At 38.7% G+C, this 18,042-nt stretch overlaps 1 protein-coding gene across 3 annotated transcripts in view; it reads right to left on the reverse strand.

The window, feature by feature from the left end:
• The window catches only part of MRC1 (mannose receptor, C type 1), a 93,327-nt gene that overhangs the window by 50,471 nt on the left and 24,814 nt on the right, over positions 1–18,042 (reverse strand). For all 3 annotated transcript variants that reach the window (XM_005868446.2, XM_014541397.1, XM_014541396.1), the window contains 3 exons: positions 10,281–10,394; positions 7,481–7,627; positions 2,902–3,087 (listed from right to left, as the gene is read on the reverse strand). In XM_005868446.2, the coding sequence (XP_005868508.1) occupies positions 2,902–3,087; positions 7,481–7,627; positions 10,281–10,394 (447 nt within the window). The remainder of the gene's footprint in view (positions 1–2,901; positions 3,088–7,480; positions 7,628–10,280; positions 10,395–18,042) is intronic.

The raw sequence follows: 18,042 nt of genomic DNA on the forward strand, positions 1-18,042 counted from the left end.
TCGTGAAGCTATTTTTTTGTTATAAAAAATTTATAACAACTGCACTCATCGTGTTCGAAATATGGCATTTATTTATATATAAATCTACTTGACTACTATTAAATCTTGTGTGTTTCAAAATAATAACTATTAAAAACCACATTTACTTTATTGACTGTGCTATTAACAAGAACATTTCATTTTATTGACGTATTGTTGTCAAGTGAAAATGATCTATACAGTGAAAAGATGCATAGACTGAGGAGTTGGGCTGTGTCCCAATATTTGGCACTTATTTATTAGCCTATAAATAAAAATGAATCTGGAATTATTTTCACCATTAAATACAAGAAGAACCCAAATAGCAAATAAAGGTTAAAACAAAAACCACCAGGACTAGATATAAAATGTGATTATTTTGTTTTAAAATCCTATAATTTTCATGACTAAAATGGGACAATATTGAAGGCCTGGGATTTCGTGGCTAAAAACAGATACAATTCCAAATTTAATAAAATGAAAGAATACACAATTCAATATCTATTTAATTACACTACTGTGAATTCCATCCTGAGTGTTGATTTATGTTCTTTAAGCTGTAAAATAAAATTACCTGCCAAAGGATTTTAAAGATGATTTTGTAGAAGAATATGAGAAAAATGCCACACTGTATAGGAATTTCCCTAAACAGTTTATCTCTTCCTCCTAAAGTTGTCACTCAACTTTGCTTTGGGGAAGTTTCTGACTGGCCTAGCGCCAACACCCGCAGATGTTTCCAGCACCATAGAGTGTGACTGACATTGTCATCACGATCCCTTTTTCTTTCACCTAATTTGGCAGATCATAATCTTTTTGAGCAGCCCAATATAGGCTTCAAAATGACCTCATGTACCCACACCTCAAGGATTTAGGTTAAATACTAATGAAAACCTAACTCCCAAATACCACAATTATAATAAAGTATTAAGAGTTTTCTATAAATATTTTTCTCACTGAACTGTTCTCCCCCTCCAGCTTTGGTAATTCCAAAGCACAATTTTGATCCTACAAAAATATGTAAGATGTAAGTGTAAAGATGTTAAGCTGATTCTTATAAATCAGTAGGGAGGCTGTTTTAGTTGCTATAGTCATAATTTATATGTGCAGGTCCCAATTTACCCACTGTCTTTCCATGAGTCACATAAAAGATATTTCAACTAACTAAAAAAAGGTTTCCTAGACTTTTGTTTTTGTTCTTTTGTTGTTGTTAATCCTCACCCATTTTTTTCCATCGATTTTTAGAGTGGAAGGAAGTGGGAAGTGAGGAGAAGGAGGGAGGAAGGGGGAGAGAGAGAGAGAGAAAAACAGCTATGTGAGAGAGGCACATTGATTGGTTGCCTCCCTCACTCGCCCTGACTGGGGCCAGAGATCAAACTGGAAACCCAGGGACTTGCCCTTGACTAGGAATTGAACCCTCACCCTCCAGTGCATGGGCCAATGCTCTAACCACTGGCCAGGGCAGGCTTTTGATTTAGAAACAATTCAATTTTGTAACTATTCTTTATTTTTATCAATATTATTTTCATTGTTTTAAAGAAATCGTTATGGATAATAAAAAGAGGTTTCCTAAATAAAAATTTATGAATTCTCAAGCTGAATAAAAGCAAACATTGTCATCCAACTTCCCCAAAACTATATCAGTAAACACATAAGGTTCTCCCATTATTATATCATATTACATAAAGTAGAGCAAAGTTTGCATGTTAAGCATCTTAACTAATCTGTTTTCCACTGATTCGTTTGTAAACTTTATTACTTATTATAAGTATCATAACTTATGTGTCATGATACTATTCAGATACATCAGTTGTAAGTAAATTATCACCCAGGTAAAGAGAGAAGAGGTAGATGGAGAACATTCTAGAAGCCGCTTGTAGGCTGCAGCAGTCTGTCAGCGGGCCCACTAAGCCCAGAGGTAAGCAGAGGAAGGATTCCCTGTCAGTGGGCCCACTAAGCTCAGAAGTAAGCAGAGGAAGTTTGGCACAGGTGCCAGGAGTACTAGGGTTTGGGGGTCTTTTACATCTTTCTCTGAAACTATGTTTCTATTTGTCAATTGCTTTTCCTCTTCCCTCCCCCGACTCCTATCCACTGTCAGGCAGTGTCAGGAAGCAGTCCCCACCATCGCCACCGTCCATTTCCTCTTGTTTTGTTCGCTGGAAGCTAGCAGCTGCAGCCTTCAAGTCTCATCAGTGGAAGCAGAAAATGATCATCATTTAATCAGCAAGTACCGAGGAAGCTCATCATCATTAGGTTCTTCCTCACCCTCCTCTTCAGGGTAAGACTGAATCCCCAACTCATTCTCCCCACTTTTTTAAATAAACTTTTTCAATTTTTGAAAACTTTACAATATCTTAGTTATGATGTTTTCTATACATTTCTTAAGTGATGTATCTAAAATGGATACATAGATTTCTTTAAAAGATTGAGGCCAACATCCAATAAAATATCCTATTTCTTGCACTGCTCAACATTCCAGCAGCATAAACAAGTCCAAAGTATGAGATGCTTCATTTAGAGACCTGGCTTGTGAGATAAAATATAGGCCTTAAATAAAAAAAAAATGAAATATTGTGAGAAATTTAAGGTAGACCGCTCTGAATCCAGATTATATATAGAAAAATAATATTTTTTAAAGTATCCATAAAGGGATTACATAATAAAAGAAAAATAAATCCAATGAGCTCTTAGTGATAAAAATTCTTTAAAAACATATACAATTTTTACATTTTAGGCATGATTCATGTATATTATTAAATTTATTAAATTGATCACTGAAGTATTCTCTCTCTCTTATTATATTTCACATTTATGACTAAATTTTCCAGAGATAAGCAGCGAGTGGGAAAGACTCAGGTCAAGCAAATTACTGATGGGAGTTCTTACCGTAACCCAGCTGGGAGATAATGAAGTCAAATTCCTCGATGGTATGGATGCTTGCCAGATCACCACCTTCCTTCCTACATGCGGTCAAGGCATCTCTTTGGATTTTCTTCTCCTCTCTGTGAATCTTGTAGCAGTTACCTGTGTATGGCCACCACTGAGGGGGACAGTTAGTAGGCACATCACTTTCTAGAAGAAAAAAAGGATTTGGAAACCATTTTAAAGGGAAGGTGTTGGAGTTTAGTTTATTGTAATAACATTTTCTACCATTCTATATAGAAAACAGTTCACAGTTATGGACAAATAAAAGTGAGATTATTTTTTACTTCTTGCCACTCACAAAAAAACTACATTGTGTTTGCTTTAAGACTAAAAAGTATGTGAATGCATATTTCATTTTTAAAAAAGCTCAATGGGAAATCTCTCTCTTTTTTTTTAATTGTACTGCCCTCGCCGGTGTGGCTCAAGTTGGTTGGAGAATCCTCTCATACACCAAAAGGCGCAGGATTCGGTTCCCAGTCAGGGCACACATCCAGGTTTCGGGTTTGATTCCCTATTGGGGCGAGTGTGAGTGGCAATCAATCAATGTTTCCCTTTCAGGTCAATGTTTCTCTCTCTCTCTCTCTCTCTCTCTCTCTCTCTCTCTCTCTCCCCCTCCCTTCCTATCTAAGATCAATGCATTTTTTTAAAAACTACTTACTAGTAGTACAGGCCACATGAAGATACAATAGACTGTCTCATTTTATCTGTGTTTCTTCATCAACAAACCTGAACTAAGCATGTTATGTAAATGCTGGAAGCACAAATGGTTTGACATACAATGCATTGTTTAAAAGAATTCAATTTATCTCTATTCTGTGAACATCAGGGAGCCAGGCATTCCTTGGAGAAGCACTATCAGGTAGGCAAGAGAAAGAGGTGTTGAAACGGAATAGAATGGGTGGGGCCAGGGGGCCAGCAAGGAGCTTCTGAAACTTCAGCAGTTTGAGTGGCCACCGAGCCTCTGAACCAACCACTGCCAGTGACTTGCTTCCAAAGATGACATGTAATATTGTGGAAATCACAGGGGTTTGATTCAGAAGTCTTTCAGGCAAAACCTGAATTTGCCACAAATGTGTGATCATGGGCAAGTCACATCACATAAGCCCAAGTGTCCATATACATAAAGCATTTCTAATAATACTAATATTAATGCTAACATTAAGCTACCTATTCTCACCATTTCTGAGTTAGAAAACATTTGAGATAATGTGACTGTAGATTACAAATGTCACACTTTTAATATTAATCAAACCAGGAATAGTGGCCAATATCCTAATTACTGCTGCTAATAGATTATGGTCAAGTTTCATAATTTTGATTACACATTACAAAAATATATTATAATATATTATAGTGGTAATGAGTTGAGGGAGGTAATACCTTGGAAGACAGAGACTCACCAAATGCATCTACGTCTGTGCCACAGGGCCTGGCACATGGGAAGTGTAGTGAGTGTTGGTCAAGAAAAGGAACTGAAGTTATATCTGATGTACAGCAGGTTATAATTACCATTTTACAGATATTATTTCCAACAGCAATTTAACATCACACTTTGCTTAAAGAGGGATCACGTTACCAAGTGAACATCAATTTATATATCTAAATTTGATATTAACTGTTCTCAAGTGTGCTGCCTTGGTAAATGTTCTATATAGGGCACCTCTGCTATGTGTTTAATGTGTCAGTCCGATTTTCTCTTAAAGGCTGGGACTATCTGCAACATCTTCGTTTAAGCCCAGGATTCTGTGCACAGTAGTCATTCAAGTCAATAGGTTGTTGTAATGACCAAAAACTCTATTATTGTAATAGAAAAATGCATATTTTCAAAAATTCTCTCAATGCAATAAATTCTCTCAATTTGCACACTTCCGGAAGTGACCAAAAAGAAAATACGTTAGTATATCTCTGGAGCCCTCTGGTGGGATATTTTAATTTTGCTGCCTATGACACTGAAAATAATGTCAGCAAACGCTCAGGACTTCTAACCCCGAACAGATGAACTTTTAAAAATCTTTTAAAACATGAAAACAGGCCGTGAAAGAGAGTTTGGCGGGGCAGGCACAAAAGATGGCTTGTTCCTCTAGAGCAGACCTGTCCAATAGGTATATAATGGGAGCCACCTACACAATTACAAATGTCCTAGTTGTGATGTGAAATAAACATAAAAAGAAACAGGTAAATTAAATTTTTATAATGTATTTCATTTAACCCAATTTATCCAAAATATCCATTTTAACATGCAATCAATTTTTAAAAATAAACAATGAGCTATTTCACTTTTTTTGCCTAAAAAGTCTTGGAAGCCCAGTATGTATTTTACATTACAGCACATGTCCGTCAGAACTAGCCACTTTCATGTGCTCAATGGCCACATGTGGTTAAGCGGCTATTGAACTAGAGAGCGCAGCTGTAGGGGCCCAGGAATTATGGGCAGATAGGGTGATGTTGCAAGGACCAACAGGGTCTGAGGTGGGATCCTTGCCCAAGAGATCACCAGTCAGGTGCTGTATAGTTTGATCTCTGATATGCTTTTCAAAATCTGGTTTACTTGACTTTATAGATAAGATAGCATGATTAACCCAGGAAGTATATAGAGAAATTTAAAAACCACTGGGACGGGAAGTGTTAGCAAGTGATGTAATTTGAGGAACAGTAGAGAAATGGGAGTAATTTACTATGTGTTTGACAATATGAACCAATGTTCATAGGAGGAATGGGTATCCATATTCCCACTTCATAGGTGAGGAGCCTAAAACTGAGGGATTAAGCAACAAGGTCAAGTTACAGAATTCTGCCTCCTGTACCAGGGAAACTATAAAACAACCATTCTCCTCGTCCCCAGAGGGGCACTTGCAAGCCTTCTGAAGGAGAATTGTACAAGCTCTTCCAAGGAGGAAGAGTGACACTGTCTCTCCCCTGGGAGCAACAAAGGAGATAAAGTACAAGAATGAAGGAGGTCTCCGTGAGGCAGGCCAGAGTCATAGTGGTGACCCTGAGAAGTGTGATCAGACCCAGTAACCGGGACCCTCATCTATGTTCACCGGAGATCTTGGCCACTTCTCCATCTACTAAAATTGCAAGCACAGCTACTCTTTGATCAGCAACTTCACTTCTAGGAATTATCACGTGTATGAAATTACATGTGTATAAAGTTATTCACTGAAGGACTGTTTGTAACAATAAAAATTGGAAGTAATTAAGATCCATATATAGGGCACTTGTCAAAAAATATATATATATATATTCTCTCTCTGTGATGGCTTATTGCACAGCCATAAAAATTCACACATAATTTTTATGCACTATATAGAATGATGTCCTAAATTGCCATTAAGTGAAAAAAGTAAAGAATATATGTATAGCATGCTTCCATTTGTATGGAACAGATAAAAATCATCATAAACATATTTGTTTATATATTCATAGAATAATTCGATAAAGATATACATCCAGAAACAATTACTCAGGGATGGGATGTGGGAGTTAGAAGTAAGAGATTGGAAGAAAATATTATTATTTTGTACTTTTTTATTTTCTAGCCATGTCAATCATTTTAAAATAAATAAAATTGCTTTTAAAATTCAAGGAGAAAAAAGTTAATGACACACAGATTTCCCAAGCACAATACATATATATAAATTTCTTTAAAGTACTGTGTTCCTACAAAAATAGCTGTTAGTGAAAAATATGTACTTTGTTTGCTTTTGGCCAATTTGTAGAAAGAATGCAGTCTTGCTTTAGTAGTTTAATTCTTCCATAAAATTATGATAGAGAGCATAATTGAATTTTTCTCTCTGTTGTAGCCTATATGTAAAATTCAATTATTACTTTTGGGATGTTATATTCTATTTTTGTGAAGACTTCAATATACAATGTTAATTTGAATAGCAGTAGAGCCCAGATAGACCCTAAATAGTGAGGACATTAAATATATATATATATATTTTGCAACCTTAGCTGGTTTGGCTCAGTGAATAGAGTATCAGCCCAAAGACTAAAGGGTCCTGGGTTCAATTCCAGTCAAGGGCACATGCGTGGGTTGCAGGTTTGATCCTCAGTAGGGGGCATGCAGGAGGCAGCCCATCAATGATTCTCTCTCATCATTGATGTTTCTATCTCTCTCCCTTTCCCTTCCTCTCTGAAATCAATAAAAATATATTTTTAAAAATCTCTTTCAGACATATATTTCCTAGCTTGGATTCTGATTTTGTCACATGTGCATGTTTTATATCGCCTTTGAATATCTGTCTCCTCACCTATAATGTGTGAATAAGAATACCTAACTCACAAGGTTGCTGTGAAGATAAAATTCTAACTTGTGTTCTGTCAAAGGCTTTGCACACGCCTGAACCCCACAGCACGCTCGGAAAATGGCAGTGGTCAGGCGCAGGAACCAACAAAAAGAAATGTTGTAGGAATGTCATTAAGTTGACTCCATAAATTATCCACCAAACCTGTCCTTTCATACAGTATGACTCACCTGTAACTTTCTCGTTAAATTACAATATTGTATGTGCTTCAGATCAAATAGATCACTTACCTAAGGGAATAACAAAAGGATTCAAAGTTGTGTTGCCCTTTTTACAGATGTAGCCTAGTTTCTGAGCACAGTTCAGATTTTCCCACATAGCATTCTTCCCAGGATTTAGTGACACACAGCTTTGTCCAGGTTCTGCTGATGGACTTCCTTTGGGGAAAAGAAAAAATAAAATGGGAGCGTTACAGGTATTACAAGTTAGATAGCCCCCTCAGCCCACACCACCATCCCCGGGGACTAATGGCTCCCCATCCCATCTGTTGCTACACATCCACAAATAAATGTTTATTGGCTGCAGAGTAAAAACCACATTGGGTGTCTGTTTTCTTGTTGGATCATTTCAATGACTAAAATTTTGATTATGCAAATTTACTTCTTAAAATAACTTCTTTTCATAATATCAAATAATAAAGCTGGACCTTAAAACCTGAACAATCTTCATCTTGGGTTATGGATGTATAATAGAGATGTACCTAACCAAAAAACAGCTCTATTAAGCACTGTCAATACCTACCAAGAAAACAAAGTCAAGCTCACTGTGAAGACCAGACTAAAGCGTTTCTGGACATGAGAAGACTTTCTCCAATTAGAAAGAGAAGACAGAAAAGAAAGACAATGGAGAGGAGAAAGACAAGAGAAGGGTTGCTGGAGGCAGTAATGTGTGCTGAAAAGTGCACCCAGAACTATGACTCCAGATTTTTTCAACTTAGCCTGCAAAGAATAATTTTAATATCTGACCCCGTATCCCATTTTAATCAGGAACTGATTAGAGAACCAGATAAAGGCAACTTTGTTAACACAAGAGATATAAGCTAGTTCCATTGCACACCTGAAGACAGGGTGAATGGGCCACATTTTGTTAATGACTGCTTTCTGACTTTTGACATGTATATAACCTGCGTCTGGACCTCACTCTCCCTTCCTGTAAGATGGGAATCATGTTACCCGCTCCAGAAAGCCTTTGTCAAAATTTTTTGAAAGTTGCCTGAATAGCATACAAAGAAAAAAATTGTTAGTGATAAGGATGTTTTTAAAATGTGTTAATATTGTGACAAAACTCACAATATAACTGACTAACAGATAAGGTGTCAGTGTCAGTACTAGAAAGAAACTTTCAAGAAACAATAATAAATTTTATAGCTATTGGTTAATATGTTGACTAATAAATCATGTTATACATTTATTTATCAGTACATGATGACCAACTTTAATATATTAATTAGTTGTCGTTAAATGGTTACCATAGTTATAGATTTGAATTTATACCCCTACATCACCAAATAAATGTACTTAAATAAATGTGTTACTTGGTTATAACTACTCAGTTGAATGCTTGATTGAACACTTTAAATAATAAAAATTGCTAATACCCCACAAAGTTTCTAATTCTAGTTGAAGAAACTCTCATACTATTTCGTAAGGTGATTTAATTTGGACTTACTTCTCAGGAACTTGATTTAATAAGGAAGCTCACTTCTTTTATTTTCTTATTAACATCCTAATTTCATTGCTCACCTTCACTAAATTAACCTCCAAATTTCCTCACTGAACTCTCAGAATGCGGGTGGCTAAGTATTATAATCACTAACCCCCAAAAGAATAATAAATAAGTGACCTGTCCTGCCTAATGTTGTACAATAATTAAGCAAGAAAGATGAATAAACTCATCCCCTCATAAATGATTATTTCTGTCTATTGATCTGATTGACCCCAACCAGTATTCTCCTGTTTAATTTGGCTGAGTGAGTAGGCAGACAAATCAAATCCTCACCCATAAAAAAGGACACCTTCTGTTCCTTTGCAGCAATGTTCACTTCCCATGCTCTAGAAGAAGAGAGCTGATACTATTTGTAGGACTCTAGTGACAGCCTTTTACCATCCTGCATTGAAGGTTATAGCTCATAGTAAAATCTAAGCACTGTAAACCAAAATAGATTCTCTAAAAATTCTCTCCCATGTTTCAGCATCTGTTTTGAATATTATTTTACTGACTTTTTTTTCTTTTTAATAGCATACCTCAATAATACAAAAATGGAGAGCTTAGTTATCTAAACCAAATGCAAGAACCACTTAATGGCTTTAAAAATAAATGTCCAAAAAAACAGCACATCAGTTTTTTTCCATAGCAGAACCTGTAAATGAGGGTGTGACCTATAGGTTATGCCTTTCCCACGTGCATGGCAGACATCACTAATTGTTCTTTGCACTCTTTCTGAATGAACCAAGATTGATATGGGGGTGGGGGTTCAGAACCATGCTCAATGGATTGCCTCATGTAACTTCTAACACTGGCTGGTAATGGTGAATAAGAAGAAATTTTTTTGTCATCATTGGTCGTCTTGTTTTCTCTGAATAATTGATGTATATGTGGAACATATTTATTATTTCATCTCCTTTTTTGTTCTGTTACCTGTATGTTATAACAATGTAGAAATAATTAGTTCAGGAATTTTCTGTCCTCCAGAAAATTAAAAAGCTGTGAAAGGCTTGGTCATCTCCAAATGTTTTATGCGTAGCAAATCAAGAAGATTGTTAGAACTCATGCTGTAACAGAGACTTGTATTGATTTGTGTGATAATCCTGCCTGACAAGTCCTTATCCCAGGAAGCTTGTTTAATCCTACAGTTTTAGTTTATTCAAATATAGTTGGCAGATTTCAAATCAAGGTGAGAAATGAATGGAATTTGATAGTCTCCCAACTATTTATTCTCTTTTAGACCTGCACATGAGATGATGAAGGTCCCCATGGTATCAAGAAAAATTAAGTTTAGATGAATTCAACCACAGACAAGTTTCACCCTACCTGGTAACCAGTTTAAATAGCGGAATGGACTGCCACCACTCCATTGCCATCCACTGTTTGAACCCAGACTGTTAAGTCCAATCCAGAGTCCTGAAGTCAAGGAACTGGTGAATCCTATACAACAAAAGCAAAAACAAAAACAAAATTCATATTCAGAAAAGACAGAGAAATTAAATTCAGAAGTAAGCACTCTTTAAGGGATATATCTATCCTTTGACATTCCTCATCTGCTATAGGTATCTCTGATACCATTGTAATTAGCTAGTTATTAATAACTAGAAGCACAGTGTACAAATTCATGCACCAGTGTGGTCCCTCGGCCTAGCCTGAGGAATCAAGCTGAAACCAGCTCTCTGACATCCTCTTGGTGTTCCAGATTGTGAGAGGGCATGGGCCAGGCCTAGGGATCCCACCCATGTACAATCAGGGCTGGGGAGGTTTGTGGGAGGTTGGCCAGCCGGGGAGGGACCGCAGGAGGGCTCCAGGGAATGTCCAGACCTTCTCATTCAGTCCTGATCAGCCAGATCCCAGCAGCAAGCTAACCTACTGGTCAGAGCATCTGCCCCTGGTGGTCAGTGCACATCATAGCGAGTGGTTGAGTGGCCTTAGCATATCATTAGCATATTACGCTTTGATTGGTTGAATGGACAACCAGACAACTGGACACTTAGCATATTCGACTTTTATTATATAGGATAGGAAAGGAGCAGAATAGGAAGGCCAGACATTATAGGCATATCATTTGGGCAGCTTCACCAGGAAGCTGCAGCTTTGCACTCAACGAGGGAACCACCTTCTATTCCTTGCAAAACACTGGGGAAGGGATCCAAAAAAAGGGAAAATAGACACATGCCCAGAAAACTTGGTGTGACACAGAAAAGGTACTTGCCTGTCAATCACACCTGGAACAGAGATGGTTGGCCAGAATGGGCAGTGGCCACTGCAAGCATGGGAAAATTTGGAAACACATAATCTTCTAAACCAGTGGTTCTCAACCTTCCTAATGCCTCGACCCTTTAATACAGTTCCTCATGTTGTGGTGACCCCCAATTTCATTGTTACAAATTGGACATAATTAAAGCATAGTGATTAATCACAAAACAATATGTACTTATATATGTGTTTTCTGATGGTCTTAGGCAACCCCTGTGAAAGGGTTGTTCGACCCCCAAAGGGGTCGCGACCCACAGGTTGAGAACCGCTGTTCTAAACAAAGGAATTCTCTCTCTTGTTGCTCTTATGCTCTTGGCTCACTCTTGGCTTCCTTGCATTCACCTGTGATTCCTCCATAGCCATGTTTACCTGTGGACCCTATATGCAATGGCCTGATGAACTACAGTGGGAAACACAAAGTAAGGTAGCCTGATGCTGGATTGGACTGTGCAGACATGGAAAGGGAACTCCGGACATGGGCTCTGATTTTAGCTCTACCGAAGCCCCAGATACAATTCTTCTACGACTGGGGAAAAGGAAATGGGACTTTGGAAACCCAGGGGTGTAATTCCATAGAAAGAAAGCTTTCTACTATACATCCTCCTCCCATGGGGGCCTCCGGAAATGCTCATTCCAGGGGCACCCCAAGAACCCCATTCCATGAGCAACTGGGGGAGAAGAGGCCCTCTCCTATCCTGTAACACTCTTAGGCTTGTTTTGAACAATTAAATTAAGTATTAAAATAAGACCTGACACATAGTATGAGGCCAATAAATGTAAGCTACTGCCATTTTTTTAAAATATATTTTATTGATTTTTTACAGAGAGGAAGGGAGAGGGACAGAGAGTTAGAAACATCGATGAGAGAGAAACATCGACCAGCTGCCTCCTGCACACTCCCTACTGGGGATGTGCCCGCAACCAAGGTACATGCCCTTGACCAGAATCGAACCCGGGACCCTTGAGCCCGCAGGCCGACACTCTATCCACTGAGCCACACAGGTTCGGGCGCCATTTTATTATTATTATTCCATTTAAAGTCAGTTTGGCAAAAAAAAAAATGTGATTTAGAAACAAAACTCAAACTTTGTGTCAAATATATCACTTAAAGCCGATGAGCATCAGCCACACTTTTTTTTTTCTCTGATGATCTTCTGTAATTTTATGAGACCAAGTTTTTTTACTATGACATTATTTTCTATGACATTACTATAGAAAGCATCAATTCCACATGCTAAACATTTTGATTATTACTTTTTCTGAATGTATTATCTAAAATAGTTCTATGCCTACTTTTGAACTTAGTTGTAACAGAGGCTGCATTAATGTCCACTATTACATTGGCAATTTTTTTCTATATTGAGGTCCAATTTGTTTTTCAGCCAGCAACAACAGAAACTGGCAAAAACAATCAGAGCAACCAGCCAAATTTCACTTCCTATATCTTCTTTCAGTTCTGTAAATCCTAATCATGCACAAATGTAGTTATCATTCTGATTCAGGAATTGAGGATTAAATGCAGTGTGCCAACATTTTTGAGGTTAGAAACAGAAGTGAGGATGATGAAACGATGGTGAGTGATATAGGAACGGGCTGCTTGGGCAGAAGCAGCTAGCCCTGCAGACACTGTGCATTCAGATTGTCAGTTTAGAATAAATTTACTGGAGTAAGGAGTGTTGACATATAATAAAGGGTTCTATTTAGTGCGTTGGGGACCACCAGATCCTTGATTACTTTTTGTTAGTGAGACCCAGGCAGAGTGAAATGGAAAGGCAGCACTGAATTCCAATTCAGCCACTTTCTGAACAGGAGACATTAGGCAAGTATCTCATTTCTATTCCTAGTCTGTTATCTCATCTACAGAGTGAGTACAATAATATTCATTGAGGAGGTGGGTGTGAGCTATAGAAATAAAGTCATGTGTCTGGCACACAGTAGCTGCTCAATAAATGACAGGTCATTTGATCTCAGAGTCATAAAATGGGCTTACACTTTTTAAAAATATTTTTTATTGATTTCAGAGAAAGGAAAGGAGAGGGAGAGAGAGAGAAAAAAACATCAATGATGAGAGAATCATCAATCAGTTGCCTCCTGCAGGCCCTCTACTGGGGATCTAGCCTGCAACCTGGGCATGTACCCTGACCAGGAATAGAACCATGACCTCCTGGTTCATGGGTCAATGTTCAACCATTGAGCAACACTGGCCAGGTGGATTTACACATTTTTTAAAAATGATATTTACTCCAAAAATTCTCACATAAAAGAAATCTTATCTTAAAAATATAACTATTGGGGGGGGTGTTGTTTTTTTCATTTTAGTGGCATGTTTCCCAAAATGGACTAGATCAAAATCCCCATTTACACCATTATTTTCTAGATTCTTCCCTGATCTATCCCAGTAAATATCAAATATCATGAATATCTCCCCTCCAAGAAAAAAAATCTGCTTGTTTGTTTTTTAATTCTTCATAACCTCCCCCCCTCCGGCCCCACTAATGCATGATATTGTTGATTTTGAGAAAAGCCGGAAATGTTAAAAATATGCTGACTAAAATTCAGGGGGGGTGGGTAAGATTTAAATAAGAATCTGAGCTGAACTCAGCCTCTGAATCTCTTAGAGCTTGTTTGCTCTCCTGAGGGACACAACAATTTCCCTCATTGATTAGGGAAGCATTTCCTGCAGCTGGAGCCTGACAGTGGGGCCAGGCACCGGGAATGAGTCTAGAGCTGGGCAGAGCTGTTGTCCTGCCAACATCACTGCTTTCCTCTGTGTAACTGGGGAAGAAAGTTAAAAAGTAATCTGTGTCCGGTCCTTTGGCTTCCCAAAAGCCAGAAAACAAGTAAAACTTGAAAGAGTCAAGATAACACAACCCCAAAACAAATTCCTTAAAATTAAAAAAAAAAAGCATTCAATTGAAACCATTTCAACTCTGATAGATTTTTTTTTCACTCAAGCAAGTGTGCAAAAATAACACCAGGATTGTCTTAAATCATCTTTTCTCTTCCTTAATCATCTACATGAGTTTAGTTTTGTCTCTTTCTGTGTTTTATTCTCCTTATTTTTATACATGGTTGTAAATATTAATCACCCTGATTCTTTATCCCAATATTAGAGAGACCCAAAACACCAATCCCAAACAGAATTATTGAACAGTCTGAGGCATATTCTCATCTCCGAGCTTATGAATGCACACAGCGAGGTCAGTTTGCTTTTCTATCGCCAATCTCCTTAATAATAACTGAAAGAAAATGGGGAGTTGCTGCCTAGACTGAAAGGAGAAAATTAATAAATGTTACCTTTGGTGCTCAAGGATTGCAAAAAATACTTCATTACAGTGGAACAGTCCATGATATGATGCTAAAAAATGGACGAGGAATAGATAAATATTTCTTACCCAGTTACATTTTGTTTGTGTATTTCACAAGGTTGTGCTAAATAAATGTATGTCATAATTTCCACCAAAAATGCAATAAACATCTTCAAATTCAATTAAAAACGAATTACTTATGGGAGAAATGTGTCCTCGTTGATGAAAAGTATCATCTGAAAAGAGTTGGAGAAAGTGAAATCCTAGAAAATGAGGTCAGGCTGGGACCCTGCTCTAACTCTCCCCTTTAACAAATGAACTCACGGAGGCATAGAAGTCTCAGGTGACCTCACCAAGGTTCCCCAACTGTTAGGTAGGAAGTTAGACTTGAGCTCGGGGCCCTGGGGTCCTGAACAGCCAGCAGACAGGTTCAGAACCAGGCGGTTCTTGGCACAAACTCAGAGGAAAAGGACATGACCTCAATGCAACCTTACTACAGCCCTGGACTAATTACAATAAAATTTTCATTGCAGTTTTGACCCCCCACCCCGTGGGGTTTTTGTATGCATTATGGATAAGGGCATGACCAGAAAAAATAAACTTATGTAACCCTTTTCTGTCAATCATGCTTGCATGCAAATGAAAGGAGACCCAGAAAATCTCTCATTTAAACCATATAACCCAAGATTTCGGGGCCATTATCTCTCTCAACTGGCTTGCTCCTCGCTTGGAGTATATCTCCAATAAATCCCACTTTGCTTTACTTTCATGTTTGTTCATCTTAAAAATGTTTTCTGGCCCTAACCAGGTTAGCTCAGTGGATAGAGCATCAGCCTGCAAACTGAAGGGTCCCAGGTTCGATTCCCATCAAGGGCGCATGCCTGGGTTGTGGGCTTGATCCCCAGTGGGGGGGCGTGCAGGAGGCAGCCTTTCAATGATTCTCTCTCATCATTGATGTTTCTATCTCTCTCCCTCTCCCTTCCTCTCTGAAATCAATAAAAAATACATTAAAAAAATGTTTTCTGCGTCGATGAGAAGAACCAAGGTCCCAGCCTGTAACCTCCATCAGTAACACAGCTTCGCAGTGCTGTGCCCAGGCCGCTGGCTCCAGTCCGTGCTCTTTACCTTCCACTCTGCTGCCTGGTGACCGGTCAGATGCAATTTGTAGGCGCTGCTGATACAGCAGGTACTAACGCAGTGCTTTGCCAAGTGTGGTCGCCCAACGACTTGCCCCAGAATCAGCTGGAGGGTTGAGAATATGCAAAGTCCTGGCCCCACATCACACCTAATGAGCTAGAATCTCATTGCACCAGGCACCTTCACTTTAACAAAGTGTTCTGGTGATAAATAAGCAACTTAACATTTAGGAACTACCACTCCGACTGCCCGCTTGCCATAAACTGACCATTTGTCCACATATGAGGCTGATGGCTAAATAATATTTTGATTGTGCAGCATCATTTGTCAGTCAGCAAACATTCATGGAGACTCTTGCCCTTGGAAGGTTCTGTGTGATGCCCTTTGGGGTGGGGACAAAATATTCACAAGACATTCCTCATTTTCAGCCATTTACCTGCATAATCCATTCTCCACACAGCCTTCGGTTTTTTTCTTAATGGCACTTACTATAATTTGCATTTATTTGTTAGTTTTCTTAGTTGTGTGTATTTTCCCCATTGGACTTTTAGCTCCAAATGGACAGCACATGTCTGGCGTTGGTCACCACTGTGTCACCAGGACCTAGCACAGGAGTGGGCAAACTTTTTGACTCGAGGGCCACAATGGGTTCTTAAACTGGACCGGAGGGCCGGAACACTACCTGCATAATCCATTCTCCACACAGCCTTCAGTTTTTTTCTTGATGGCACTTACTATAATTTGCATTTTATTTGTTAGTTTTCTTAGTTGTGTGTGTTTTCCCCATTGGACTTTTAGCTCCAAATGGACAGCACATGTCTGGCGTTGGTCACCACTGTGTCACCAGGACCTAGCACAGGGGTGGGCAAACTTTTTGACTCGAGGGCCACAATGGGTTCTTAAACTGGACCGGAGGGCCGGAACAAAAGCATGGATGGAGTGTTTGTGTGAACTAATATAAATTCAAAGTAAACATCATTACATAAAAGGGTACGGTCTTTTTTTTTTAGTTTTATTCATTTCAAAGGGGCCGGATCCGGCCCGCAGGCCGTAGTTTGCCCACGGCTGACCTAGCATAATGCTTTTCCCACAGATACCAGCCATCTTGTTGAATGAATGAATAAAAATACCAAATGAATGTATTTATAACTTTGTAGGGGAAGCGGGACACATATGTAACTAACTGTTATAGAAGCAGTAATCAAATGAGAGAAATGTAGATGGAAATGGAGAAGCACTGCATTTCAGCTGTATAAAGTTTGTGAAATTCTAGGTACAAGAAATGGCATGAGGGAAAATGTGGAAGTGAGAAAGTAGGGCACGTGGATGAGGAATCCAAAACTTTTCCTTTATCAAGGCTAGGAAATGCATGAAGGAGAAGAGAAGTCAGTGGGCAGATGACAGCCATTGAGTTCCAGGCAAAAGTGTTGTGAATTGTTTGATAGGAAAGGAGAAGCCACTAAGGGTTTTTCAAACATGGTAGTCACAGGATCAGAGATATACAGGGTGTCCCCCCAAAATGTATGCATCCTTTAACAGTTTATAGCTCAAGTTTGAAAATGAAATCTATTTTAATAAACCCTGCCTTTATAATTATTCAAAGTGTGTGTAGACACTTTGGGGGACACCCTCTATTAGTCTAATAGCAATGTCAGGGTAAACTGGGGAGAGGGCGGGTATCTGGAGCAAGGAATTGGGGATGCTTTTCTCTCACACTCATTTCTGGTCCTAATCTATCTGTTCCCCAAGAGGATTGTCGAAACTCCATCAAATTCTTTCATTTCAAGCAAACATTGGCCTTTTTAATCTTCACAATCCTATAAGAACAGAAGCTTTAAGAACAAACACCACAGCCCTAACCGGTTTGGCTCAGTGGATAGAGCATCGGCCTACGGACTCAAGGGTCCCAGGTTCAATTCCAGTCAAAGGCATGTACCTTGGTTGCGGGCACATACCCAGTAGGAAGGGTGCACGAGGCAGCTGATCAGATGTTTCTCTCTCATCGATGTTTCTAACTCTCTATTCCTCTCCCTTCCTCTTTCTAAAAAATCAATGAAATATATTTAAAAAAACAAACAAACAAAAACAAAAACAAAACACACCACATCGTGGACAGTGTCATTAAGACCTGCAAACCATTAGAGAGTCTGGGAGTTCTAGGAAGGGGAGACAGGGAGGACTCAGCTTCAGAGCCGCTCTTGGCGTGCCCCTGCTTGTGGCAGCATTGCATTTAACACTGTGAGCTCTGTGACGCTAATGGAAGATCTTGGGCTCCAGGTTAGACCTTCAATATTTGACCAGCATGGTATCCATGTCTTATGTCCAAGAATCACATCACTGATTAATTGTGGCATCATCTACTATGAGCCTAGATCAGTGGTCGG

Source organism: Myotis brandtii, unplaced genomic scaffold (assembly GCF_000412655.1).
Source record: "Myotis brandtii unplaced genomic scaffold, ASM41265v1 scaffold269, whole genome shotgun sequence".
NCBI lineage: Eukaryota > Metazoa > Chordata > Mammalia > Chiroptera > Vespertilionidae > Myotis > Myotis brandtii.